The 27,246-nt window shown below is 35.3% G+C and overlaps 1 protein-coding gene and 1 long non-coding RNA gene across 2 annotated transcripts; one reads left to right on the top strand and one right to left on the bottom strand.

Annotated features, from left to right (window-relative positions):
* Nucleotides 1-732: 732 nt before the first annotated feature.
* lnpep (leucyl/cystinyl aminopeptidase) lies at nucleotides 733-24,602 on the bottom strand. The gene is made up of 18 exons (XM_039662050.2): nucleotides 24,264-24,602; nucleotides 20,431-21,253; nucleotides 20,134-20,272; nucleotides 19,123-19,254; nucleotides 18,899-19,019; nucleotides 18,593-18,744; nucleotides 18,006-18,119; nucleotides 17,769-17,900; nucleotides 17,514-17,645; nucleotides 16,855-17,006; nucleotides 9,892-9,983; nucleotides 9,610-9,793; nucleotides 6,721-6,877; nucleotides 6,419-6,603; nucleotides 6,133-6,294; nucleotides 5,901-6,041; nucleotides 3,925-4,006; nucleotides 733-3,825 (listed from the first exon to the last, which is right to left on the bottom strand). Exons 1-18 carry the CDS (start codon nucleotides 24,280-24,282, stop codon nucleotides 3,694-3,696), a joined length of 3,051 nt encoding a protein of 1,016 aa, XP_039517984.2. The 5' UTR covers nucleotides 24,283-24,602; the 3' UTR covers nucleotides 733-3,693.
* Nucleotides 12,786-14,554, top strand: LOC148981685 (uncharacterized). Its single transcript, XR_016168277.1, has 3 exons — nucleotides 12,786-12,972; nucleotides 14,060-14,172; nucleotides 14,348-14,554. It is a non-coding gene; the product is annotated as an uncharacterized LOC148981685 (long non-coding RNA).
* Nucleotides 24,603-27,246: the final 2,644 nt, after the last annotated feature.

Below are 27,246 nucleotides of genomic sequence, written 5' to 3'. Positions count from 1 at the left end.
CAAGAGTATATTTCCCCAGTTTGTAAGCAAAAGTTGCAATAGTTTTAGGTTTCAGTGTACTTTTGTTAAAAAATTACTATATAATTTCAGATATCTAATTTTTAAAAAGCCTATATACAGTATGTAAAATGTACACAGTGTATGTGCTCGCTTAATTAAATGTAATAATTCTGTATCATAATAGTAGAATAAGTAAAGTACCCCTTAGTTCTATAATACTTATAGTATAAATATTATCCTGGTTGTTATCCCTTTATTCCCACAACGTTATATATTGTTCCCTTATACTTACATGTACGTACTTTATAGCCTACACTTTAATTACCGAAAGTTGCGCTGTAAATTTGTCTTAATTATGGAGTACTTTCCGGGCTGTAATCTAAAGCGTTGCCCAATATTGTTTACTGCTAGCAGACGGTGAAGCCACCAGAAGTGTTCAAGCACCCAAATTGGTATTCCCTACAGACAGAGGGATACATATTATTGTACAAAATACATTGTATTATTGTTATAGGTCCAGAGGATAACTAAGTCACTTGTGGTTTGCTAGTGGATGTATAAATCACCAACAACCACAAATGGAGTGTCATCTTCAGGGGAAAGAGCCAGTCTCATCAATGAAGTTGCAGTTGACCTTGTGGCCAGCATATAACAAAAAGTGAAATAGTGAAGCCACTAGCCTTCCCAAAATAAGCCCCAATACACCATTGTATTCTGGAAACAAGGCCTCCAATATTTATAAGCAACTTTATTAAAAGCAAACCCAAAGGTGACATAACTAAGCAAGCATGCCAACACTCTAGTGATAAATTTTTTCTCGTGATATCAAATGATGATTTATTTCCTGTAAATAATAGGCCAAACACTTATGGCATGCGAAACATTTTAGATACTCGTCTGATCAACTTTATTTATGCCTCACAATAACTAAGCTATTATGCTCTACTTTAAGTCTTAAAATAACACTAGCAAAACTCTTCCTGCAAACACCAAAAAAATAAAAATAAAACCTAGAAGCTCCCTTATTTACCCTGTTGTTATTTCATTTAACAAACATCAGCTCCAACAAGAATCATATCACTATAATATGCATATACGTATTTAAGAACACAAATAAACATTATATGGAGCATACAGTATGCATTTACGTTTTTTTTTTTTTTTTAATTTACAGTGGTTATTTCACATTATGTGTTCTTGCACATAAATGTTTGGAAAAAAGAACAAGGGCACAAGAGAGAGAGAGAGAGAACAGTGCCATCTACTGAATATCTAGACAGAAAACTTGTGGAATTTGGGCACACATTTTATTTTATTTTTTGTCTTTTATAAAGTTGGGTCAGTGGTTTTTCATTAAGCAACATTTTAAAAACATAGAATCCAAACCCAGTGTGAAGCTGTTGAACAACATAAAATAAGACACTTTCCCCTGCAACCTGGCCAAACAAATAAATCTATTGTTTCTTCAGGCATTAGAAGGTTTTCAAGTCATTTAACACAGCAAATGTTTCACAAGCAAGCATATTTCTCCTTTAAACTGTCAAGTTTAAACGTTCAACATCTGGAATCTTTTCAAAATAGCATTTCTATTAAGCAGCCACGACACAAACACACGGAAAAAAAAATATATTACATGGATACTTATTTTGTGAATGCCAGCCAATAACACAAAACTCCCCATGAAGGACATATGAATCCTAAATTATGGCAACTGAAACGGTGACATCTAAATAATTTCAGAAAACTGATTCAACACTTCATTGTGTTTAATTGACCATATTAGAAATCCAGATGAATTCAGATACATGGGAATTACAATGAAAATGTTTGTGTTCAAACCGATCCATAGTAATAAACATGAATACATTCATCGATAACTGTAACGCTCAAAACTAACATTAGAAGTGTCCATTACAGTGTAACAATGCTGCCGTTGTCCTTCCTATAAAGACCATCATTCACTTCTAACACGAATATATGAATAAAGCTGCTGAGCAAAGGCAAAATAACTACAACAAAAGAAATAATAACCATGTACCAGCTGTATTACAATGTACCAGTCATATATGACATTTTATGAGGTCAAAGCACTGAGCTATAAACAAAAACCTGGAAGTGTATTAATTTACTCACAGTGAGCAAAGATTTTCACACGCATGGAAAGAACAAAATCTGTATGGAGCTAAAACGATATTAGAAATGCATGCATACAAATATTCACACACATCATCATCTGATGATACTATCCCAGTAGATTTTGTCCATTAAAATAAAGCTAAATTGTGTGTGTGTGTGTGTGTGTGTATCTGTGGCCCGTATTATGAGTTTACAAAATTAAAATTAAATGCATAAATGTCCGTCTTGACAAATGCATTTGCATTCTGCAAAAACAATTCCAGAAAAGCTATAAAATCTGTGAATAAAAAAAAAAAATAATCAGTAGCAACCAGTGAAGATGAGCAAGGAGTAAAAAAAATCTAACAACTCTCCATCAGTGATGTGACTTTAGAGGCCTTTTTCGTCTTATAGCAATTTGACGACAGCAAATTACCCTTAACTAAAGCTCTGTACACAAAGACTTCTCCAAACTTGGTAACATCTATATATAAATATCTCTCTGAGCCAAATCATATGGGTAAAAGGAGTTTGAGTTCACATTTTCTTTGCCTCTTCTATATCTTACAACAAAACTAAAATATTTCAGCTTCATCAGAACGTACATAGCAAAGCTCAAAATAAAATCCACGCTTATGTTTTAGAAATACTAACTTAATCTTTCCAATGACAAACTCTCTTTAACCTATAGGCAAGCCTGCACAAACAATACATAATATACACACTCAACTCTAAAATTAAACTTTAAAATAAATCTTGTGCAAAGGATGAAAGTTGGAACATTTGTCAGGCAATAACATTTACACAGTGCTGGATTACAGGCATTGCAGACTATGCAAATGATTAAAAACATAAGCAACATATACATAAATAAAACTTTTATACTTAGAAGAAAGGGGCTTGTTGCGACATCTCTTGACGTCACATGATTTCAGTATTTCAACTATTGTTTTTGGCATTACGTGATAAGGGCATATTTAAGAGATACTGATGGGAGGTTTTGGTCTGTAGCCAACGACATTAAGTAAAAGGGAATAAATGCATCATGATATTTAAACAACAACCAGATTTGCCCTGAGCGAGGTGAATTTTTGTATAGTGCAAATAGTGCTTGAGGCCAGAGCCATACATATACCGAGTTGGGGCCCTCCAAAAGAAATCACGCCAACCTTTTCCAAGCAGCAACACTAAAGTTATGACACAGGAAATCATATGCTGCTTACTTTACCCTTTCATTTCACTCAGAACTTAAAAGAAAGAAAATACATCTGCTTTACGCTTAATATCCAGACTTGTACATTTACGTAGCTGGTATGAAAGGCTAAATGTTTTCAGATACTTAGTAAGCTTCTGGCTAGAGTTCACTGGAAAATTCCCAATAAGAAGCCCTGAAAAGAGATGTTTTTAAAAGGCCCTTTACATCCCAGTAAATCTGCCCTTCTGCTTTGAGTTTGATCTAACGTTTGTACGTGTATGGCTCTGGCTGTAATATGGGTTATATCACTAACACCTGCATGTGCCCGGTGACATCACCTGAGGGAGTGAGAGGCACAAGAGAGGGGCCGTCTCCTCCTCACACTACAACCAGTACCGAAGCGTGCTCAAGTTATTCTCCATCCATCGCATGTTCTGCTTAATGGTCTCAGTGGCCTCCTGCACGATCCTCATCTGAGAGCCTTTCGCCCCAAGAGAACTGAAGAAGTTCTGGGCCTGGACAAGAAGGGTGAAAAATAATTCAGTACAAAAACATGAATTAAACGAGGACTTTTATATGATGATCTGATTTTTTTTTTTTTTGGATGAACAGACCTCCATAAGATGAGTTTTTGTGGAGAACTGACTGGTTGTAGACATGATGATGCTCTGAATGGGAAAAGATCCAAGAGGAAACCTTGCATAAAGAAAATGGAAAAGGGAAAACATTAAATTCTTAGTTTCTATAATCAAAATCTAAAATAAAAATCTTGGTTTCTATATTGGCCTTAAAGGGATACTCCAGCGTTTTTTCATATTAAACCATTCCCTTAACCAAGACGAGTTGATGCATACCTCTGTCGTCTCAGTGCGTGCACTCAATCGCTCTGGCACGCGAGACACTTTGATAGCACTTAACTAGCCCAGTTCATTCAATATGGGCCAAGCAGAGAAGCGACCAAACACCTCCATGTTTTCCCTATTTAAATTCAGTTACTCGAGCAGCGTAACTCGATCTAGGACGGTGACACGAACTAAAACGTTGTGCTTTTCTAAGCATGTAAAATGGATAACTTGTATGGCGGAATACCACAGCAAGTGCTTGGGAGCACTTCGACTCGGCACAGTAATATCATCACTCGTGAAAAGTCCTCTTCCTCTCCGGAGTGATGATATTACTGCAGTGAGTCCATAGATATATATGCGGTGAGTCGAAGTGCTCCCAAGCTCTTGCTGTGGTATTCCACCATACAATATAGTTATCCACTTTACATGCTTAGAAAAGCACAACGTTTTATTTTGCGTCACTGTCCTAGGTTGAGTTACGCTGCTCGTGTAACTGTATTTAAATAGGGAAAACGTGGAGGTGTTTGGTCACTTCTCTGCTTGGCCCATATTGAATGAACTGGGCTAGTTAAGTGCGATCAAAGTGTCTCGCGTGCCAGAGCGATTGAGCGCACGCACTGAGACGACAGAGGTATGCATCAACTCGTCTTTGTTAAGGGAATAACATAGTTCAATATGAAAAACAAAACGGTGGAGTATCCCTTTAAAACATTTATGACTTTTCTCCACTAAGGGGCCGTTTACACAACACCATTTTCAACTAAAAATGGAAAACTTTATGCGTTTTGGATGCTCATTTAAACAACAATTGCATTTTGTGTGCCTGAAAACAAAAGCTTTTGAAAACTACTTTCAAAGTGCATGTTTTGAAAACGGTACTGTTACCCTCGCCATGTAAACAAGAAAAATAAATTTGTTCTTTACAAAGTGACTTTGTCAACTACTGGGCCTGAATAATACAGCAAATTTAGTTTACTTAATTTCACAGATCCGTGTGAATAAGGATCGTTTTGACAATATCTGTACGCAACAAAACGCAGAGGAAAACCGTTTCCGTTTTAGAACATCGTTGTCGTGTAAACAAACTCTGGACGAACACTATTTACATGGTGTTTTCATAAAAACATTTTCTTTTTCTTATTTACTTTTACTATGCACAAAAAGTATGCACATGCATGTAAATAAGAAAAGGTTTAATATTTACATTAAATGTGTGTAGATTCAAAATGTTGCTTAAAAACAAATATTTAAGTAACCCTTCCTCCAGTTGTTTTTTTATTCTTTAAAGAGTAACTAAACACTAAACCAACTTTTTTTTTTAGTTAATGATCTGTCAGAATGGATCTTTATTAATACCAGTCATTGATTCGTGTAACTTTTCTGACATTTGTGTATAAGATGTTTTATTTCTACATTATATGGTGTAAAAACGTCTTAGTGCTGCCCTCTTCAGGTTGAACGGTGGCTACTGCAGTTGAATTTTCCTATTGGATGTTCCGCACATCGTGACGCTCCTGGCACGAGCGGCAGTATAAAAACCAGCTTGTTTCGTCAAAACCACTGTAGGGAGTCAGGAGTTGGAATTGCGAGTATTGAAAACGATCAGGATAGAGTGTTTTAGCATCTATTTCATCCCCTCTATCTCCGCTGGGGTCAGCCCACTTTTTCAAATATTACCAGTGGGTGAAGTCAAGCTCTGACCAGGGGTTTAGTTACCCTTTAAATATGAAAAGTTCACCACTCACTTTTGAGTGATTTTTTCCCAGTTCTCCTTTACAAAATCCCATGCATAGAGGTAGCCAGCAAAGTTCCTGCAAATCGTGTGGATCACCAGAGGAAAGTCTTGAGTTTGAATCTCACTTCCGTCAAGACTTTTCTTCATAATCCTAAAATGGAAAACCAAGTGAAATTCAATATTGCATGTGCTGACAGCTTGGAAGGTTTTCCCTCCCAACAGAATATGTCGCCAAGCCTTACCAAAGAATTTTCCGTACATCCTGAGTGCTGGCCAAACCTTCCAGTGTCTTGTGCTTCTCCGAGTCATAGATGGAGTGCTTATATGTGTTTAGAAGCACATCCCATCCGTCATCTGTTTGGGCAGCAACTTTGAAGACTGTTCTCATGAGATCACTGGGAATCCTAATACAATACAGCATATAACAAGAGAAAAAAAATGCAGTTTTGCAGACTAACAATAATGACAGTTTCTTAGAAGCAATTCAAATAATTCAGGAGTAGCGGTTCAATCACTACTCAGACTTACGGAGAAGTCTTGTTGGAATGGACCCACTGATCAAACAGATGTTTGGCCTGTGTTGTGCAGTTGAGTCTATTGAGGGAACATGCCATCTCCAGCAGGGCGGACCGAAGCGTTATCTTCGACACAGAAGTTTCCAGTTCCCATGACTGACTCTCCATCAAACTTCCAAAATGGGAGTCGATGTAACTCTGCAAAAATTGAAGTCAAACAACTTTTAGAACTAAATACATTGTCCTAAGATAAAATAAAGAGAGACAGTTGAATACAACAGCTACATATGATAAGATGTTGCAAATGTTTCCTACCGTCATTCTAGACACCAAGTTCAATTCTGATCTTTTGTCCAGCAATCTGTAAATCTGATCAAGCTGGAAGAGAGCTTCAATCAGAGGAGCTGTCTCGTTCTCGTTTCTGATGTAATCCATTAGGTTTAAGACCTGCCTGAAGGACACCCTTCCCAATCTAGAAGAAAATATGAAGCATAATTAAGCATCCCCAAAAAAATAAACGTATATATTTTTGAAACTGATTGATCGTAGAGCTCATTGATCTGAGGATAAAGTTCATCTCTCTGAAAAAGAAAGCCTGTAATTGTCTAAATAGTTTGTGTGCATAAGTGCGTGTGTGTGTGCGGATGTCTCCAACCATGCACAGGTCTGAGGCTTTTATCTTTGTGAATACACATGATGAACATGCTCCTCAACACTAAATTTCGATCTCCCCCCTTCATTTTCAAAGGATGGGCATTTTTGACCAATATAAGCTCAAATCAATGAGGCCTTCAATTTAGACAGTTAAAAAAATAAATACAATGTCTGTCCTAATTGAAAGTTGACCAAAAAAATCGAATCCCATATTTGGTGATGATAATATAGCATAACAAGATATTTATAAGAACTTTTTTTAAATGTAATAAAATTTCAACTATATTATTGTATTTTGATCATATGAATGCAGCCTTGATGAGCACGACCTCAAACTTTTGAATGGTAGTAATTTTCAAAATAAAAAAAATAAAATAAAAAAAGGACAAATCATTTAATTTTACACTGCAGCCAGAAAATATTCTTAAAAAAATTATTAAAACATATAAACATTGCATGCTAGTTTTGATGGGTATTACAGTATTATCACATCACTATGAAATATTCTCAAATGTACAACACTCAGATCCCACACCAATCATTGTGTTTCTTTCTCCAGATGTTCATGAAGGAATAATTATTCCAAACATATTTTTAAATTATTCAAAAATTGTGTATTATTTTTTGAGACTGCCATTGCAAATAGCAGTATTATTAAATAAAAATATTTTAAAGGAACACTCCGACTTTTTGGGACTTTAGCCTATTCACCTTACCCCCCAGAGTTAGATAAGTCCATACATACCTTTTTCATCTCCGTGCGTGCTATAAGTCTGTTTGACGCACCCACCGCTAGCCTAGCTTAGCACAAAGACTGGATGTGAATGGTTGCAGCTTTCATACTAATCCAAATGAGTGACAAAATAACGCAAACGTTTTACTATTTACATGTTGTGGTTTGTATAGTCACAGACTGTGCAAATATCAAGGCCATATGAGACACAGACATCTTTTGACCGTATAAATACTATATTTTCTGAAGGAGAAAGCACTGCTACTTGGGCAGAGTGATAACAATCACCTGAGACGCACCGTGACGAGGAGCAGAGAGTTCGCTTCGCTCAGCGTTGAAATAAAGAGTCAGCAATTACTAATGTTAAATAGAAAAGCATAGTTTATCATGGGTGTTTGCTTTATTGTATGAGCTGTGACAATAAACAGGGGAGACCAGGTAATGCACCATGTTTCATTGATTTCCAACCAAAAACGCACCCAGATTTATAAATATCACATGAATAAATAATTATTATTACAGGAATCAATATATTTTAAATGCAATTTATTAGCTGAACCAAATGTATTCAACAGTAGCCTATATAATATACAGTATTGCATTACTATAGGATAGAATAAGGGGAAAGTAATAGCACAAATTGTTTTTGCACAATGAACTCACAGCCTATCGTACCCTTTTGCACGCTCAAGTTCGTTATTTCCATGGTTATTTCAAATTTAGGCTACTAGGTGCGCCGCGCGCAGGGTGCAAGTTCAACGCAGTGAACGCGCTCGTTTTTTTTCCCAAGCGCGTCCGCACCGCATCAAGATAAAAACATATTCATACCCTATCATATAATAGTGTCACTAACGTTACATTAGCTCTGGCTAATGGCACTGTTACAGTAGGTCATCTAAAAACATAACGGAACACTTACCTCAGCCGCAGGTGATCCACTTGTCCTGTCTGTGCTATCGATGGGATGGCCGTATCCTTCAGCACATTATGGTCCGTGTGGCAAATTCCATTTTTTCAAAATAGTCGTCCATTGAAATGTACCGAGCAAACATAATGTCCCTTGATAATCTTAGGTGTGTTTGGATAAATATCCAGAGTAAGTAAGTTAGCCATTTCTTCATCCAGTCAGCGTTTTTAGTTGGAATTCTGTGAAACATGGTTACCTCCCCTGTTTACTGTCGCAGCTATTTACAATAGAGCGAAAACCCATGACTGTAAACTACGCTTTTACTATTTATAAATTGCTGACTCTGTTACCAAAACACTGAGCGAACTCTCCGCTCCTCACCACGGCGTGTCTCAGGTGATGCGGTTATTACTCTGCCAAAGTAGCAGTGCTTCGCCTTCAGAGAATAGTTCCCAGGTTTTATACGGTTAAAAGATGTCTGTGTCTCATTTGACTTTGTTATTTGTACATTATGTGACTATACAAATCACAACATGTAAATAGGAAAACGTTTGCGTTATTTTGCCACTCATTTGGATTAGTATGAAAGCTGCAACCAGTCACATCCAGTCTTTGTGCTAAGCTAGGCTAGCGGTGGGTGCGTCAAACAGACTTATAGCACGCACGGAGATGAAAAAGGTATGTATGGACTTATCTAACTCTGGGGGGTAAGGTGAATAGGCTAAAGTCCCAAAAAGTCGGAGTGCTCCTTTAAAGCTGAATCACAACAATAAAAACTATCGGTAAATAATAATAAATGAATGATTCCCTGATAATGTCAGGTTTTCCAAGATTGTAGGAATCCTGCAGCATCAGCTCTTGTCTAAGTCTTGTCTAATAACTTTAACCTTTCAATTAAAATCAGATCTACCTGGAGAGAGCAAAGATATTATTGATGAGAGCTGCTCTGTCTTCACAGGGGAGGACATTTATGTCCCCATTCAAAGCATCAATCAAGGCCTTCCACCCCTCCATATCATAATGCACTATGTAGAAGCCGTCATTCCTGAAGTTGAACTTCAACCACTTCACCTCACCGGGAAGCTTTAATATGGCTGGAAAACATTTAAAGCAACAAACAATATATTATCATCTCCAGTGTTTGGAATAATCTGTCTGCGTCCATAAACTCGGTCCTGAGGAAAATGCTCACCTGTTTTGTCCTTGAGATGAAACACTTGCTTGCAGGAGCTGAGAACACTACAGCTGTCATTCACGTATGTCAGGGGAACATGCCACAAGCTGCTATAATATGGAACACAAAAGTCGATCAATTAACATTAAACATTAAGAGAGGCGGACATCAAGTAAAGCTGGCTTTTTTAATAGATCATTATAACAGAGCTCATTTAAACCTCCGGAACCTTAATACAAACAATACTATTCTATCTCATGCCATACACCACAGTTTAACGTTTGGTAAGATTTTGAAATGTTTTTGAAAGTCTTTTATTTGATCAAAAAAGACAGTAAAAACAGAATTATTGTAAAACATTATTATAATTTAAAATAACTGCTTTCTATTCGAATATATTTTAAAACGTAATTTATTCCTGTAAAGTAAAAGATGAATTTTCAGTAGCCATTACACCCGTGGCCAAAACTTCTGGCAGTGACATAAATTATACTTATATAATACAAGTTATACTTCAACATTTGCATGTTTCTATGGGAAAAATAATGATAACAAGCCTTTCATTGGAGTGATTTCACATGACTAGTACTTGTTCACACTTTCGCATGTGCTGATGATGAAATGTGAATGCTATTGAAGTGATCTTTTGTGTATTGTTAAGCGTGTCGCAATTATTTAAAATGCATCGATCACTCTGCACAATAATCCAGAATCAATGTGAATAAACACAACAACTAAAGCAGAAAACTTTGTCACTGACAATACTTTTGGCCACAGCTGTGCTCCAGTCTTCAGTGTCACACGATCACTCACAAGTCATTCTAATATGCTGATTTACAGCTCAAGAAACATTTCGTATCATTATCTTTGTTAAAACAGTTGTGGTGATTAATTTTTGTGTGAAAATCAAGATACATTTTCTTTGTGAATAAATAAAACTTCCAAAAGAACAGTGTGTCTTTGAAATAGAAATCTTTATAAATGTCTTTACAGCCACTATTTTTGTAAACGTTCCATTTTATGTTCTGGTTTTTTCCAAGAGAAACAAAAGAATGACCTTTACACCGATGTGATCTTTGTTTATTCTTTTAAAGGTTTGGTTCACCCACAAAAAAATAAATTCTGTCTAATTTACTCACTCTCATTTCATTACAAACCACAAATGAAGATTTTTTCAGTCTCTCAATTGTCAGCCACGCAACTACCACTTTGACGCTTCAAAGAGATCGAAAAATCTCCATATGTCCATTTTATTGTCCTAATCCATATGAATAGAGTGCCGAAGTTACGACGTCACTCTGTAGGCCAAAACGCGGAAGTGAGTTAGCATTTTAGCACTACCGGTTCCCTCGCTCTAAAGTCTATGGGATTTTTGAATGGGTTTTTGCTAAATCGCCTGAAATAATGTCTGTGGTGAACAAAACCTCTAAATATTTTCACGTTTTGATCTATGACATAGAACGCACAGTTATAACCAGATTGTGGTTTTTTAAAACTTTATTGTGTCTGATTGTGTTTTTTAAAATCTTTATACCCAGGTGAAAAAGACGTTGTATTAAATGTATTAAAAATATATTTGAAATACAAATAGTGTGTTTATAATACATTTGTATTTACAACATGCTTATTTAAAGTGTACTAAAAATTTATTTTATTGCATTTTAGTATATTTCTAAAAAGTATACTAGAAGTACATTGGTAATACATATATATTTAATTACACTTTTAAGAAATATACTATAGAAAAGCATACTTTTAATGTATTTATAAAAAGTATATTAGTAATATATTGGTAATAAATGTATGCTTTATTATATTTTTAATAAATATGCTAATGATAATTATACTTTAAATGTATTTCTAAAAAGTATATTATTAGTACATTGGTAATAAATGTGTGCTTAATTATATTTTTAATAAATATGCTAATGACAATCATGCTTTAAATATGTTTCTAAAAAGTGTACTAGAAGTACATTGGTATTTAATTACATTTTTAAGAAATATGCTAAATACAAACATATTTTAATTATATTTAAAAATGTTTTACTAGAAACGCAATGATAATAAATATACACTTAATTACACTTTTAGAAATATGCTAAAAACAAACATAGTTTTAGTGAAGTTTTAGTGTATTTACAGAAAGCATACTTGTTGCTAAATTAAAGTATTTTTGTGTTCACTTCAAGTTTAAAAATTCAAGTCCCTTTAATTCCCTTCCTAACATGAAGGCAATTAAACATGTATCGAAATTAATTGTATATTTCTACAAAGACTAGAAGTAGCACTTTAATTATAAATATGTGCTCAGTTAAGCTTTTAAGAAATATACCAAAAACTACCACACTTTTTGTAATACTACCAACACTTAACTCAATGCATATGTATTTCACACTTTATATTATGTGTTTTAGGTTTAACTTTTTTAAATTCATTTGTTATAATTATGAAAAGCACTAAAATTTGACTAACAAGTAATGCACTTCTATACTTCTGCATTAATTAATCAAATAGTCTTTTCCACAAAACAAGTGAATACCAGTACTTGCACACATCAACATAAAAGATCAGTTGTACATACTAGAAAAACAAAATAAATTTCTTAAAGCTTGACTCTTACATTTGTTTAGCCAAAATGAATAAAAAAACTTGTTATAAAGCATGTTAGGTTTATATTAACAGAGTTGTTTCTTTTTTTGTGGATATTAGTTAATATTTCCAGTTGCATTCATTTGGACCAATCAGAGCCAATCTTTTCAAAACAAGCTCGCCAGCAATTGTCCAATCACACACTGCCATTTGAACTTACATGTTGGGCGGGGCGCGGACAACCGATACTGACTGTCTGTGGTATTCCATTATAGCTTCGGATATTTCAACAGAAATCATGTATTTTCCAAATGTTGCTTTGTTATTTCACTGACTCGGACCTAGTGAATGTGGATAGCACCGATCTAATATTAAGAGAACACACGAGCAGATTACCAGGTCGTCAGCTCCCGCGAACAATTTAGCAGTGAAGAGGACAACGCAGAGCTGCGCCGCCACGACATGGACAGAGCAAGATACTGCCAGAAAAGATCTTACTTCTTGGTGGTAAGTTTATTAGTTTAAGTGATTAGTATAATTGGCTTTATTCTCACTTTGGGTTTAGAAAATATTTTCAGAAGTTGATGACGATGTTCTGTGGATTACTGGCGTTTCTGTTGATTTGACACTAAAGCGAGTTAACGTACGTCTATCCATTGACGTCTATCAACTTAATTGTTATAGATCTAGACAGTGACATAATACAACTATAAAAACATTGCACACTGTGTTTTCAGAAAAAAGGTTATTAATGGTGATTACACGACAGGCTTGATTGTCCCTAAGTAACTTCTTGTGTTTTAAATATTATAATATATTTTAAGCTCTAATAAAACTTTCACATTTGTGATATTTAATTCATAGTAAAATCTAATTAATTATTAGTAGGCTGTCAGTTTTCATGTCAATTCGATAAATAAATTAAGTTGTAATCACCAACTATAAGCTTTCATAAAACCAATTATTAAATATCTTGCACTGAGAAATTAAAACGATGTTAAATAATGAAATGAGAGTTTTTATATTTAATATTTAGCCTAACCAAGGAATTTGCACATTGCAAAGACATTTTTTTATATTAAACCTAACCGTGAGTAGATGAGGTCAAGGCGAGTAAGTAGTAGTTGATCCTCTTGATTTGTAACTTTTTGTTGGTGAAAAACAACAAAAACAGTCAATAGTGTGTCATGTAGCAGCTAAGTAGCTAAGTGACCTATTATATATTAACACGTATTTGAAAAATTGCGTCCCCACCCCGCATGAATATGTATTTTGCCTGATAATGCATTGAATTATGCAATCGCATAATCGTGTTTTTCTCGAGGGACTGATTTATATGATTTTATGTGTGGTATTCAGCTTTTTTACATTTAATCAAGGCGTTATCAGCTGTCACCAACTTGTAACTTTCAATAGAATGTTCTGTCTTTATTAATAATGAATAATTACTTTAATAATAGCGTGGAAGTTACAGTAATGGTTCATTAAATATGTTTTACCATTTAAACAAAATACAAATTATATATGAAGAACACAAACTAGTGTTTGTTCTGCCCTAACTTTGTATAACATGCAACTTTATTTTTTCTTGTAGAGCTTCCAGGGATATTATCATCTCTCAAAGAGGCCCTGGAGTCCATGAAACGAGGTTCATTCAGCTCAAGCCCAAGATCATCTGAGCTGTGTCTTCCTGAAACCTCAGACATGGTAAGAAAATTCTTTATGATAAAGAAAAATCCTATTTGTTATAATAATTATATCTGACTTTTTGTGCATTAATACTTCAGTAAGTGTTCTGAATTAAGTAACAAAGTGACAGCTTTTTATTAGAATTATAAATGAACAAGTTTATACTAATGCTTGTTTTTTTTATTCTTTCCAGATTTCCCTCGGTGGTTCTGATGTCCCCAAAAGAGTCTATGACAGACTGAACAAGTCACGAACTTCTCTTTTTACTCACGACTTGGCCACTTTACTTTTTGCTATTGTATTTCACTTTGTTTGACTTAAAGGATTAGTTCACTTAAAAAAAACAAACTTTTGCTGATAACTTACCCACCCCCATGCCAAGATATCCATGTCATTCTTTCTTCAGTTGAAAAGAAATTAAGGTTTTTGATGAAAACATTCCAGGATTTTCTCCATATAATGGACTTCATTGGGAACCAAACGGTTCAAGGTCCAAAAGGCAGTTTCTGTGCAAACTGTTCAAAGGGCTTTAAACGATTCCAGACGATGAATAAGGGTCTTATCAAGCGAAACGATCGGTCATTTAAAAAAAAAAACAACAACGTTTAAGTTTTATAAGCTCAAATGGTCGCCATGCTCTGTTCTGTTATGCATCTTCATAACTCTCCTATTCAAACTCGTTCATCAAAATTAACAAATCTTTTTCTGAGTCATTAGGTTCATTCAACGAACGAAATGAATGAATTGACTTGAAAAAAGATTTGTCAGGGCTGCCAACTCTCAAGCATTCAGCACGAGACTCTCGCAATTGAGCAATTCTCATGCTTTCACGACAAATTGACTGTTAGCCATTGGACCTTGAACCGTTTTGTTCCCAGTGAAGTCCATTATATGGAGAAAAATCCTGGAATGTTTTCATCAAAAACCTTAATTCCTTTTCGACTGAAGAAAGAAAGACATGGACATCTTGGAAGACATGGGGGTGAGTAAATTATCAGCAAAAGTTTTTTTTTAAAAGTGAACTACTCCTTTCAGTTAGTTTATTTATTTATTTATTTTTTGTTCTGTTTAATACCTCTGCAAATCAATGCATTTTATGTTAATGTATTTTGTTTAGTTTTCATAATGCTTTACTGATGTAGTGCATTAAAGTTTATCTTTCAAAGAGTGTTTGTGTGTTTTGTAGAAATATTTTTTTACTGGGTTTTGTTGAATTAAAATGTTTAACTGTATATTTAATACATTAAAATATATTATTTTTATATTAAATGGTTTTTGGAAAAAATATATTTTTAATATGTTAATAGTGGGTCCTATAGTGTTCTACAAATACATTATTAATAAGCTGAAATTATATTTAAAATATACTTAGAACGCATTATTGTGAAGCTAAAATATACTAATGCTGTATTTCTAAAGTCGATTTAAAGTGTATTAAAATGCACTTTAAATAAGTGCTATTATATTACATTAAATGTACTTAAAATGGTTCCATTTTAGCACAATTTAATATAATAAAATATATTACTATTACCTTAAAATTGAACTTAAATACATATTAAAGTACACTTAATATACTTGAAGTTGTTTCAATTTAGCACATTTAATACGGTGCACTTAAAATACATTAAGTATATCAAAATAAGTACAATTTAAATACATTTCCTTTTCACCTGGGTATAGGTTTCAAAATGTATACATTTTGGATTAACTTGTAGAGATTATCTTGCTAGACAAAACGTGTAAGGGTCACAACCCTTTGTTAAACACAGATCTTATTTTTTGCGATTTTCCAAAAGTCTATGGGGAAAATGCATTGCTTTTCGACCAAGGGAACCCATGCGCCGCTAGCTTCCGAGTTGTCCTACAAAGTGACGTCATCACTTCGGCACTCTATTGAGAGGTCGAAGAGACTCGATCGCTTTATATGCTGAAAAAATTTAATTTAGTCTTTTTTCCAACATTCATCAACTCGCATATCAGTTAAAGTAAATGGAAGCTCAAGCATGTTCGCTTGACGTGTGAGAACCAATGTTTTACGCAGCACACTTGCACTTCAGCAAGAAACAATAAGGTTCATTCTCAAGACACGCAGCATGTTTGAGCGGCCAAAAGAACCAGTGAGGTTCATTCTCCTGTTACGCAGAACGTTTGAGCTTCCTCAAGAACCAATGAGGTTCATTTTCCTGTTACGCAGCACGTTTGAGTTTCAAGAGGTTTGTTCTCGATTGTCAGGCAGGTTCAGGTGAGCTTCTGTTTAAGTTCGCTGATCAATGTTTAAATGGGAATAAAGCCTAAGTTAAATCTGTTCATCATATAAAGTGATCGTGTCTCCTCAAATTCTGACTAAATCACTCAATTCATTTGGATTTGATTTACAATTTCTTAACTTTCTGAAGTGTCAAAAATGGAGGGTAAATAACTGGCTAAGATTTTATTAAAAAAAAATCTTCAGTTGTGTTTTAAAGATGAATTAAAGTCTTGCAGAATTGGAATGACACGAGTGAGTAATGAGTAAATGATGACAGAATTGACCCGGTGCGACTGATACTCAAGTGTCAGTTAATTTCCGCAACGCGTGGTACCTAAAGAAGAAAAAAGAGCCTAAAGAATATTACTAACCAACAGCAAACGAATCTAATCTTGCCCTTATTCATACAAAACATTTTTAGATAAATGTTTACTGTTAAAATCCTCTACCTGTAGTCTGTGCTGTTTTCAGCATTCAGAAGGAAATGTTCTTGTGACAATGTCACTTGAGTTCCATTCCTCTTCACTGTGACCAGAGGAAAGCCCTTATGAACAGTCCAAGTGTTCATCATCTCAGATACACTTAAATTTTGTTTGCTCACCTATGGAGAACATGGATGTCAGTGTACGGTAATAAAAACATGGCTCAGATATTAGCCCAGTTGCTTTTTCATTAATGGGATACTCCACTTTTTTTTTGGAAATAGGCTCATTTTACAACTCCCTCAGAGTTAAACAGTTGGGTTTTACCGTTTTCGAATCCATTCAGACGATTTTCTGATTTTTAGAAGAATATCAGTGACCGTTTCTGGTCTCATTGACTTCCATAGTAGGAAAAAATATATACAATGGAAGTCAATGAGACCAGAAACTGTCTGTTTACTGACATTCTTCTAAATATCAGGAAATCGGCTGAATGGATTCAAAAATGGTAAAACTCAACTGTTTAACTCTGAGGGAGTTGTAAAATTAGCTTATTTCCAAAAAAAGTGGAGTATCCCTTCGAGTATAGTAACTGTATGCATGACACACACACAATTTGATTTGTTATCATGAATGTTGAAAAGCAATCAGTGTTTTAAATTCAATCTAGTAAAAAAAAGTCTGACCTGAGAAAGACTATTCCATAAATCTTCGCTTTCTGTGTTTGATCGGTTATACTTCAGTAAGTATTCAATCACTCCTTTTCGAAACTCCCCATTTGTGAGGGTTGCATTGAGCATCAGCAGTATTGAAGCACCCTTGCATGATCAAGAAACAAGTTATGCGAATAGATATACAATCAATAACAATCAATGAAAATAATTACATTGGCTTGATCAACACTCTTTTTGAAAACTGGTAATAGGTAATGTATGATATACCTTCTCATAAGACACAGAGTCAAACATCTCTTCAACCTGCTCTGGGGTGCTCACGACAGTAGACACTGGGTGGGACGAGTTCAATGCATCTTTGGCTAGTGCTTTAAATCGAACATTTAAGAATTCAGTGCCCTGGAAATGAAAAACACAAGATTAAATATAGACACATTCAAACAACAAAAAATAACATACTGAAAGAGCTAAAGGATATTTCTCCTAATTGAGTCTAAAACTTACTATGTCAAGCTCTGGGAACACATATTTAATCGACATGTACTGCATGTAGGTTGCAAATCCTTCATTCAGCCAAAGATCATTCCACCACCTCATAGTCACCAGATTTCCAAACCACTGAAGAGAAAAACAACATAATGAACATAGCATGTCTGACTCGCCTTTTCTTTTTATTAGAACTCATAAAATACAAATTATAAATCGCAAATGAATTCTTTATTACTATTAGTGATGGGCAACGATTAATCGCATCCAAAATAAAAGTTTATGTTTACATAATATATATGTGTGTGTGTACTGTGTATAATTATTTCGAATATATAAATACACACATGCATGTATATATTTAAGATTCTTTTTTATTTACATATAAATAAAATATTTATATAATATAAATTGTATAAATATATATACAGTATATACATGCCAATATTTCTTAAATATATACATGCATGTGTGTATTTATATAATGTGTGTGTATGTCTGATAATGCCAAATGTCTGCTTTTACCAGTAATAGTTATAAACCGTTTGAACGTGACTATTATTACCCTGTCATGAGAATGTTTCTTTACTTGTAAAGTGAATTACCTGGTGGGCAAGTTCATGAGCAATGACAGAAGTCACCAGTTGCTTGTCAAGAGGGGAGGAATTATTCCCTACTAGCAAAGTTGTCTCACGGAATGTGATTAGTCCCCAGTTCTCCATGGCTCCAGCGAGAAAGTCAGGAATGGCCACTAAATCTATTGATTGAAAAGAAAACGTGGTCATGTAAGGCAACACGATTAAATATTTTTAAGTCTGTTATTGGCCAAATTACATTAGTGTGTACATTCGGCTATTCTAGGAATCTAATAATCCCTGTTTGAAGAGTTTTTGTAAGGAATGGTGTCTTACCTAACTTGCTTAATGGGTAGTCGATCTCAAAGAAATCATTGTAGAACTTCAACAGTTTTTCAGCGCTATCCAGAGCATAATGCACTTGTTCCTTTTTGTCTGGAATGGCATACACAGACACCTGCACAACATTTGAAGAGAACAAAAAAAAAAACTATACCATAATGCAATATGTTTTTAGAATATTTTCAACAAAAGACAATAATTTTGAAAAGAATACATACCGTCGTATCAGAGACATTCCTGCTGTAACTACTAAATTCAGCCACAATAAATGCAACCAGGTAAGTGCTCATTGTATCACTTTCCTTAAACTCGTCTTCTTGAAGGCCATTTTTAAAATCCGTGGTTTTGACCTTAAGAAAAAATTTAACAAAAATGTATGGACAATACAAATACAAAACTATAAAATTATCAAAAGAAAAAGACATTAAAAAAAAAAAAATCTGACAAGGTTTTATAAAGCAAATATATACACAATACCGTTCAAAAGTTTGGGATCAGAAATATTTTATGTTTTTGAAATAACTTGATTATGCTCACCAAGATTTAATGTAAGAACAGGTGTGAACAAAAATACATTAAAAACAGTAATGTGAAGGTAATGTAAAAACAGTAGTGTGAAATATCATTCGTCTATTGTAATATATTTTAAAATGTAATTTAATTCTTTTATGAATAAAAAAAATTAATGGAAAGAACAGCATAAATTTAAATAAATATATATATATTTTTTCCCAGACATCATAGAATTTACTTTACTAACAACCTTTACTATTACTATTACCTTTACTATCACTTCTGATCAATTTAATGCATCCTTGCTGAATAAAAGTATTTTTTTTCCCCAAAAAAACAAAAAAACTTTTGAACGGTACTGTATACACAAACACACAAACGTATTTGTGGTTTACGTGGACTCTCCATAGACGTAATGTTTACAAACTATCCCCTTATAATAACCTTATATCTAAACCTAAACCATCACCGAACACTTACGGCATTAAAACATTCAGTATGTTTTTAAGCCATCTTGTTTACGAGGACACAGGAAGTGTCCTCATAAACCATGTTTATGTTGTAATATACATGTTAATCATTATACACATGTCCTCATAAACCACATCTTCGAGAGCACACTCATACACAGCAATTTAAAGATTTTATGTCTTAGCCACATCATTTAAAGAAGAAAAAACAGTAAATAAACAAACGAAACAAACAAGCAAAACTACCTTGGGCATGTTTGAAAGACTGATATACTTGGATTCTCTGGTAATCTTAATTCGAAAAGTTGATTTAAAAGCTGGCTCGTCAAAACAAGGGAAAGCCTTGCGGGCTGCCAAGGGCTCAAACTGAGTAGCGGCCAAAACTCTAGAAAGAAAGATGAAGTGAGTGTTGGAGAGGCATAACGATATATAAACAAGTAGAAGTAAATGTAATTTAACACACATAAGCAGACTACTGTAGTTCATTCAAATGTATCCTAAATAGTCAGAAGGACACATAAAGTTGAATTTGACTGCAAATACCTTTTTGTACCATTTGTGTCGACATAGGAGCTGTTGTAGAAGCCATCATAGCTGTTGGAGAAGTTTGCTGTGTAGTCAATGTTCAAAACATATAGCCCCTTCTTAAGATCTTCTGGAAATTTGATGGCGATCTGCTGCCAAGGTTTGTACTCCAGGACGTGGACCACTTTATCTTGGAAAGTGGCCTTGATTATGTTCATATCAGAACTGTGCAGGACAATAATCTTCGTTTCATGTAACACTTTCACTTTGATTGACACACTGCCTTTGAAGGTCATATTCTTCAGGTCGGGATGGAGTGAAATATCGTAATGCACTGGATGCACACTGGATGGTAACCTCAACTCTGTCCATGGGAGAAGTTCATCACTTGTAGAAATTGGATAGATTCTCTCCATGGTTGAATTTGCCTTTTGGCACCCCGTTCTGGTGAAAGTGCAGCCTGGAACGAAGTAAATGACCATGATTATGGAGACCACCACAACCAGGAGGAGAACACCTACCACCGTAGTCTTAGCTGAAGGCATCGAGCACAATCCGGAAGGCTGGTGGCGGGTGTAGGATGAGGCAGCGCTGCGCTGGTTGGAACTACGGTTCATGAAGGACATGCCAAGAAGACGGGCGGAGGATTCGTAGTCTTCCTCGTCTTCGTCCAGGTCGTTTTCCCCAAGGCCTCGGACTAAAAGTCGCGAGCTGCGGGGTTCATAGACTACATCATCTGAGTCGATGGGGTAGGAAGTGGACTCCTTCGCCAAATCCACCACATCTGGCTCTTCCTCAAACATGCTGTTCTCAATCATGTTCCTTGGCAGGGGAGCTCTTTCTGTAAGTTAGAGTAGCAACATACAACATAAGTGAATACAAAAGCACGGTTGCTGGAGGTGGCTTCCTGTTTACAAGAGTGATGCCGTCTAAAATAACCAAGAGCCTTTCTGAAAACTTGAGTGATTTTGAAATCAGCCTACACAAGTGGTTTAAGTCAGAGTGTAAAAGGAAGAAAACGAATGAAAGTGAAACTAAAGATGAAAGAAAAGCAATTTTCCATGCATCTCTGAGCATTTTTGATCATCGATTCATCATTTGATCTTAAGATAATCGGTAGGATTCAGTTCAGTAAATACTTCCACCCATGACCACAGGCACAGGCATTGAGTGTTGCTAAACTATTGTCTGCATAGCCTGATAGAAAATAAAGTGACCGCAGTGTTCCTCTTTTATTCCTTTCACAGAGAATTAGACTAAAGTAATTCAATAACAAATCAAGGCACTAAGTTTACAGTGATCAAATTAAAATTACTGTTTAACACATTGCTTGACACCACCAATGTGTCCTACCTACTGACCTGAGGTCAAACTCAGGTCTGCTGCACAAAGACACTTGTTCTTTAAGTGGCCCGAATTTCAACTTCTTTTTAACAACAACATGCCTGATTTATCGTTTAGCACAGTTCAGAGTGACGATTCAGTCACAAGCAAACACTTCCTACAATTCCTTAAGTTAATAAATCTCACAGCAACATATCAAGAACATATTTCATAAATTAACAATATATTTTGCATATGTGATTAAAATGCCACCTATTTTTTCAAGACTGTCTACTTTAAGATGCCATAATTAGCCTATGTCAGCTAAAGTCGGCATGGAGCGGAAGTTGATATCGCCTTTTCCTTCCCTATTGTGACACATATCTGAGTGAAATGACTTCTCAAATGAGAAAATGATTTTGTTCATTTGGAATTAGTAGATCAATGAATTGTTGCTGAGATCTCAAGTAAGTGGCTGCACACGATTAGAGCAAAAATTATAATTACTATTATTTTAGTCAATATTGTTATCATGATTATTACATGATTAAGAGTTGACCAAAACCTTTTCCTAATAATTTTGTTTTCACGATAGCGATATACATCAAGTGAGGTATATTTTACAGAAAATAAGACTGTTATGATACCAACATTTTAGATGCTAGTGAAATTTCACAATTCTTGATAGCAATTTTGATACTACAGCATAAACTAAGGAGGCATTTACACAATCCTGTTTTCAACTAAAACTGACACATTTTTATGCATTTGGAGGCCTGAAAACAGAAACTTTCGAGAAAAAAAATGATACCGTAATCAACTCCATGTATCAACTCTACAAAAATGTTTAAAACAGTGCCATCATGCGCATGCATATTACATGTTCAGTCTAAGGCATTCGCAAGAACTTGACAACCAAAACAACAATGGTGGACTTTAGAAATTACGCTTATCCAGCAAAGTATAGATTTTCCGTTTGTATTCACCGCTCTGTAGAAGAATGCTTAGTATTGTGTGCTTAGTGTTTCCATACGAGGTGAAATTAGCCTGGCATGCATAACGCAGTGTTTTTTAGTCGTTTTCATGGATCTGTTTTGACAACGTTGTCGCCTTTACGCGAAACTTTTCAAAAACAGCAAAGGAAAAACTTTTCTGCTTTTTTGAAAATCATTGTCATGTAAACATACCCTCATATTATAGACAAACAAATGCAAGTTAAAAATAAGTCCTCAAAAAATTCATTAAAGCTGGTGTCCCCCGTTTTTCCTTTTTATTGCCATCTCTGTTCGAAATCTGCAATTGCAGTTATTTGTGAATTATCAACTTTACGCAAGTTGTACCTCGGCACAGGAACAGCGCAGGTGAAGCCAATATTTTGAGGAGAATGTGCAGCTGTCAGTCACGTTGCCGGTGTGGATACTATCATTCAGAATCAATTTTACTTGACCAACATAATCATTTTCATCCTAGCTTGATATCACATTTTGGCACTCAAATTAACATTACCACAATGATACACATAGGACTCATTCCGAGTGGTGATTCTCATCACTTTGTATGATTCTGACATATGAGGGTTTTTGTTGTTGTTGTTTGTTTATTGCGCGCGACCATGTAACAGTAATTATTATAGTAACAAAAACAGTAAGGATTGTGCTTAATTGTAATCCATGAAACAACCGTGATGCTTCTAAAATAACTGCTTTAAACAAACGCGTTAAAAATGAGTCAAATAATATGCTCTTGACAGTTTTTGTGAGCGAAACTTTTAACAGCCAAATTCTCATTCAGGAAGTCAACAAGAACATTTTTTTTTTCCGTGCTTTTGCTGTCATTGACAGACAACACAGGAACTATTTTAGGCTAACTAAACTAGGAGATAAGCAAAGACAGTAGTAAAAAGTGACAACCAGCTGGCCTGTGTGTCACACATGTGCAGTAAGTTACCATAAAAACACAAAGGAGCACATGTCACCTTGCAAAGATAGATTAGGACAATATTTTGGGCAAAGCATGAACCCTGGGACTCTGGAGATTTAGGCCTTGATGCACTAGACTAGAATCAGATCAGTGATGATGACTTGAAGGGAATATAAAGTCAAATGTGGATGCTGACAGCAGAACATTGTGAGAGATCACGTGAATGACAGTCACCAAAACAAATAAATGACTGATCTAATCCACTGATTATATTTACTTCCCCTCATAAACAAAGATACAATTTAATTTAATCAGAGGTCCTGTCGACGCAGATGAACTAATGGCTATTTAAATATTGTCTGTTAGCCAGCATGAACTTTGAATGTTACATTTGACTACTTAATCAAACCAGCTCGATAACTAAATGTGAATTGGACGGACCATTATAAAAACATGTTATCACAATACATGAGGAGTACTTGAGAAAATTATTTTGCATATACATAAAAAGCGAAGCGGCTAGCTGTAGTAGCATGTTAGCCGATAACTTTTTTTGAGGTGCACGACCTTTCGATTAAATGAAGAGTCCATATTAGCTGCAGCCTTACCGCTTTCAAAAGCATCCATGATTAAATGTAGGTCTGAAGTAAAAAGAAATCCTGTTTCAGCGGAAAGTGCGGAGGTTTAATCCCGAGAGAGGTGAAGAGTAACACATTCACTCAACGCAGGAACGCATCAGATCAACTGTTGCTAGCTTAGCATTGTTATCCTGATCTACAGTTCTGCCACTTCACAGCAGTAAAATGATCGATCAGCGGTTTATTGAGCCGTCGATGCACATTGTTTTTCGATATAACAGTAACACAAGCTAAAAGTGGCAATCACTGCTGCGAAACATGCAACACGAGTGTTACTTCCCCATTCAGCTGCACCGTTTAAAGTGACAGTTCACCAACAAATGGACATTCCGTCATTACGAACCCGAATGACTTTAATGATAAATATGGGGGAAAGTGAGTATAGAAAAACAACATGTGGAATTCCAAACACACTATTTATCACTTGTCTGTCTTATTTTATTTTACTCTCATGTTTGTTTGTTTTTTCCTTTTCTTCTTTTTTACCTGTGTGTCACAGTGGAGTGTGTGGGATTGGTAAACTTCACCAAAATTTGGAAATAAATCTAATTCGTATTGTTCTGATTCCGATTAGCCTACCTATATGCCACCTAGCATAATGCTGCGAAAATGAAAGGAAGTCACATTATTTTGGGTGAGCTGCCCCTTTAAGGCAGCACTGCCGCTGCACTCAAAGACTGGCTGGCATATTGATCCATTTTATCCTCATTAATGACAGCTTTGCATATAATCACACAGAAAGTAAAAAAGTTGAATTAAAAATGTACATAAATTTGATTAAAACTTAGCCTGTGAAACATAACATAAAATATACGTATTAAAAAAAAATCATAAAAAGATTAATTCATACCAATAGCTCCATATTCCTGATGATTTAAATGGTTTGCAGATTCCATGCGCTAAGACAGACTGCCATGCTCAACAAGAACACCCGTAATAGCGTCAACGTTCAGCAATTTGGGCAATCACATTCACATGCAAACTATTTCACTCTCTGAAAAAACACTACAATAGGCTGGTGTATTCTCAAGAGCTTGCAGTGTGCAGCACATTTGTGCAGTGGAACCGTGATAAATAGTTGGGTCATTGTTTTCTACAGCAGTCTAGCAATATAGGCTATGATCTGTTTTCACAGTAGGCCAGTCCTCCTCAATAAACAGATGTATCTACAGTTAAACAGGCCTACAGTTAAAACAGTTCATTCTTGGCCTACTGATAAACCACCATATCACCAGATTAATAAATAGGTATAAAAATAATTACTTGGTTCGTAATTATGTGGCTTTATTTATTATGAAGCTAGGCTATTTACAAGTAAGCTAGGCTATTTACAATTAGCCTAGAATGGAAGGGAAAATGTATAGGCTAATTCTATTAAAATTCCTAAAATACTTTGTATGCGAATTATTTAATTTATTTATGTTTTTATGGACACAGTTGACAGCTAGCCTAGGATTATGTACTGAAGTAAAGCAATATTGCCTCCTAGCGACAGTAAAGAGTCCTCACTCACACATTTTTTAGGCCTACTTGGCTCTCTATGGGGAAATTCCATTGACATCTACTGTTTATACAGCTAATCTGGCCGAATACGAGAGGGGAGTGTATTTAAGCAGAGGCCAATTTGAATACATCTAGATTTAAATTAAAGGAGATAGTCAAGATTTTCTATGTACTGTATGACCTGTTGTTTTATTCGTATCCAAAACGAGGCGATCTAAACATTATGCAATGCTAACACTAGTGTAATGTAGTAGCCTGTTTCATTCGGGCCTGTCCTACACACATTACACGAGAGTATTGGCATGTTACAGTCTGAGTGTTACTGTGTCTCAAGCTATTTATTAACAATAAAGTATAAGAATAATGCAGTGCTAATCAACATCCTTTTTAAAACAGGTCTCTTTTGCTCGCCATGCAAGGCTGCTATTATTGTGTTTTAAGAATTATTTTTTTCAGTGGATGTTGTCAGCACATATATGTATCTGGAATGCTTTTTTTTCTGATAAAAAATAAAGGGTGCATACACTAAAAAGGCCAGAATTGTTTTTCGGGATATTTACGGCAGAGCAGACCCTCCAATTATTTGTTATTAGGGTTAAAGTTAACAGAAAAAAAAAACCCCACACAAAATAAAAAGTATGGCAGACCATGTCAGGTCCAACCCATTTTTGAGACATTGGCTTCCTGACTAGAACCCTCGTTCCCTGAGTAGGGAGCGGAGACGTTCCTTCGGATGACGACGGATGACTATCTAAGCGAAACCCCATTCGCATAGAAGTTGGTCACCAGCGCAGAACCTAAGGCTGGGTCTGCCTTCAGGGTGGAGGGAGACATGTCCAACCATGTCCTTTCCTTAGGATTTGTTGAATAAGTTTTTTTTTTTTTTTTGCCAATTGTTTAGATATAAACAATATATATATACAGTATATATATGTGTGTGTGTGTGTGTGTGTGTGTGTGTGTGTGTGTGTGTGTGTGTGTGTGTGTGTGTGTGTGTGTGTGTGTGTGTGTGTGTGTGTGTGTAAATGAGTATGTTGTTGATATGTTTACTGATGAATTATGAGTTTAATTTCCTTTATTGTATTGTAGTGACTAAAGACCATCTTGTACATCCTGTCCATCCATTAACATCTGTCTATTGGCATCGTGTATCAGTTCCATGTGAATTACCTAAGACTTTATCATCCTGAACTTAAAATAAAAGAGAGCAAAAGACTGGTATTTTTCCATGTGTTTTAATCAGACACGCCATCAAATTTCGGGAACTCCAACAAAACTTTGGATACAATTAACACCTGATATCCAACAACCCCCACATGTGTATTTCCACTGTCAGTCTCTCCGAGCATATGTCTTTTTCCCTTGGCAAGCCACCTTGCCACCCCTGGGGTTGAAATATTCCACCTGTGGCTGGACACCCCAGTGTTTCCCATATGCTTCCCTAGGGTCA

Source organism: Pimephales promelas, chromosome 4 (genome assembly GCF_988280905.1).
Source record: "Pimephales promelas chromosome 4, fPimPro1.hap1.1, whole genome shotgun sequence".
NCBI lineage: Eukaryota > Metazoa > Chordata > Actinopteri > Cypriniformes > Leuciscidae > Pimephales > Pimephales promelas.
This window is presented reverse-complemented; position numbering and strand designations above follow the sequence as displayed.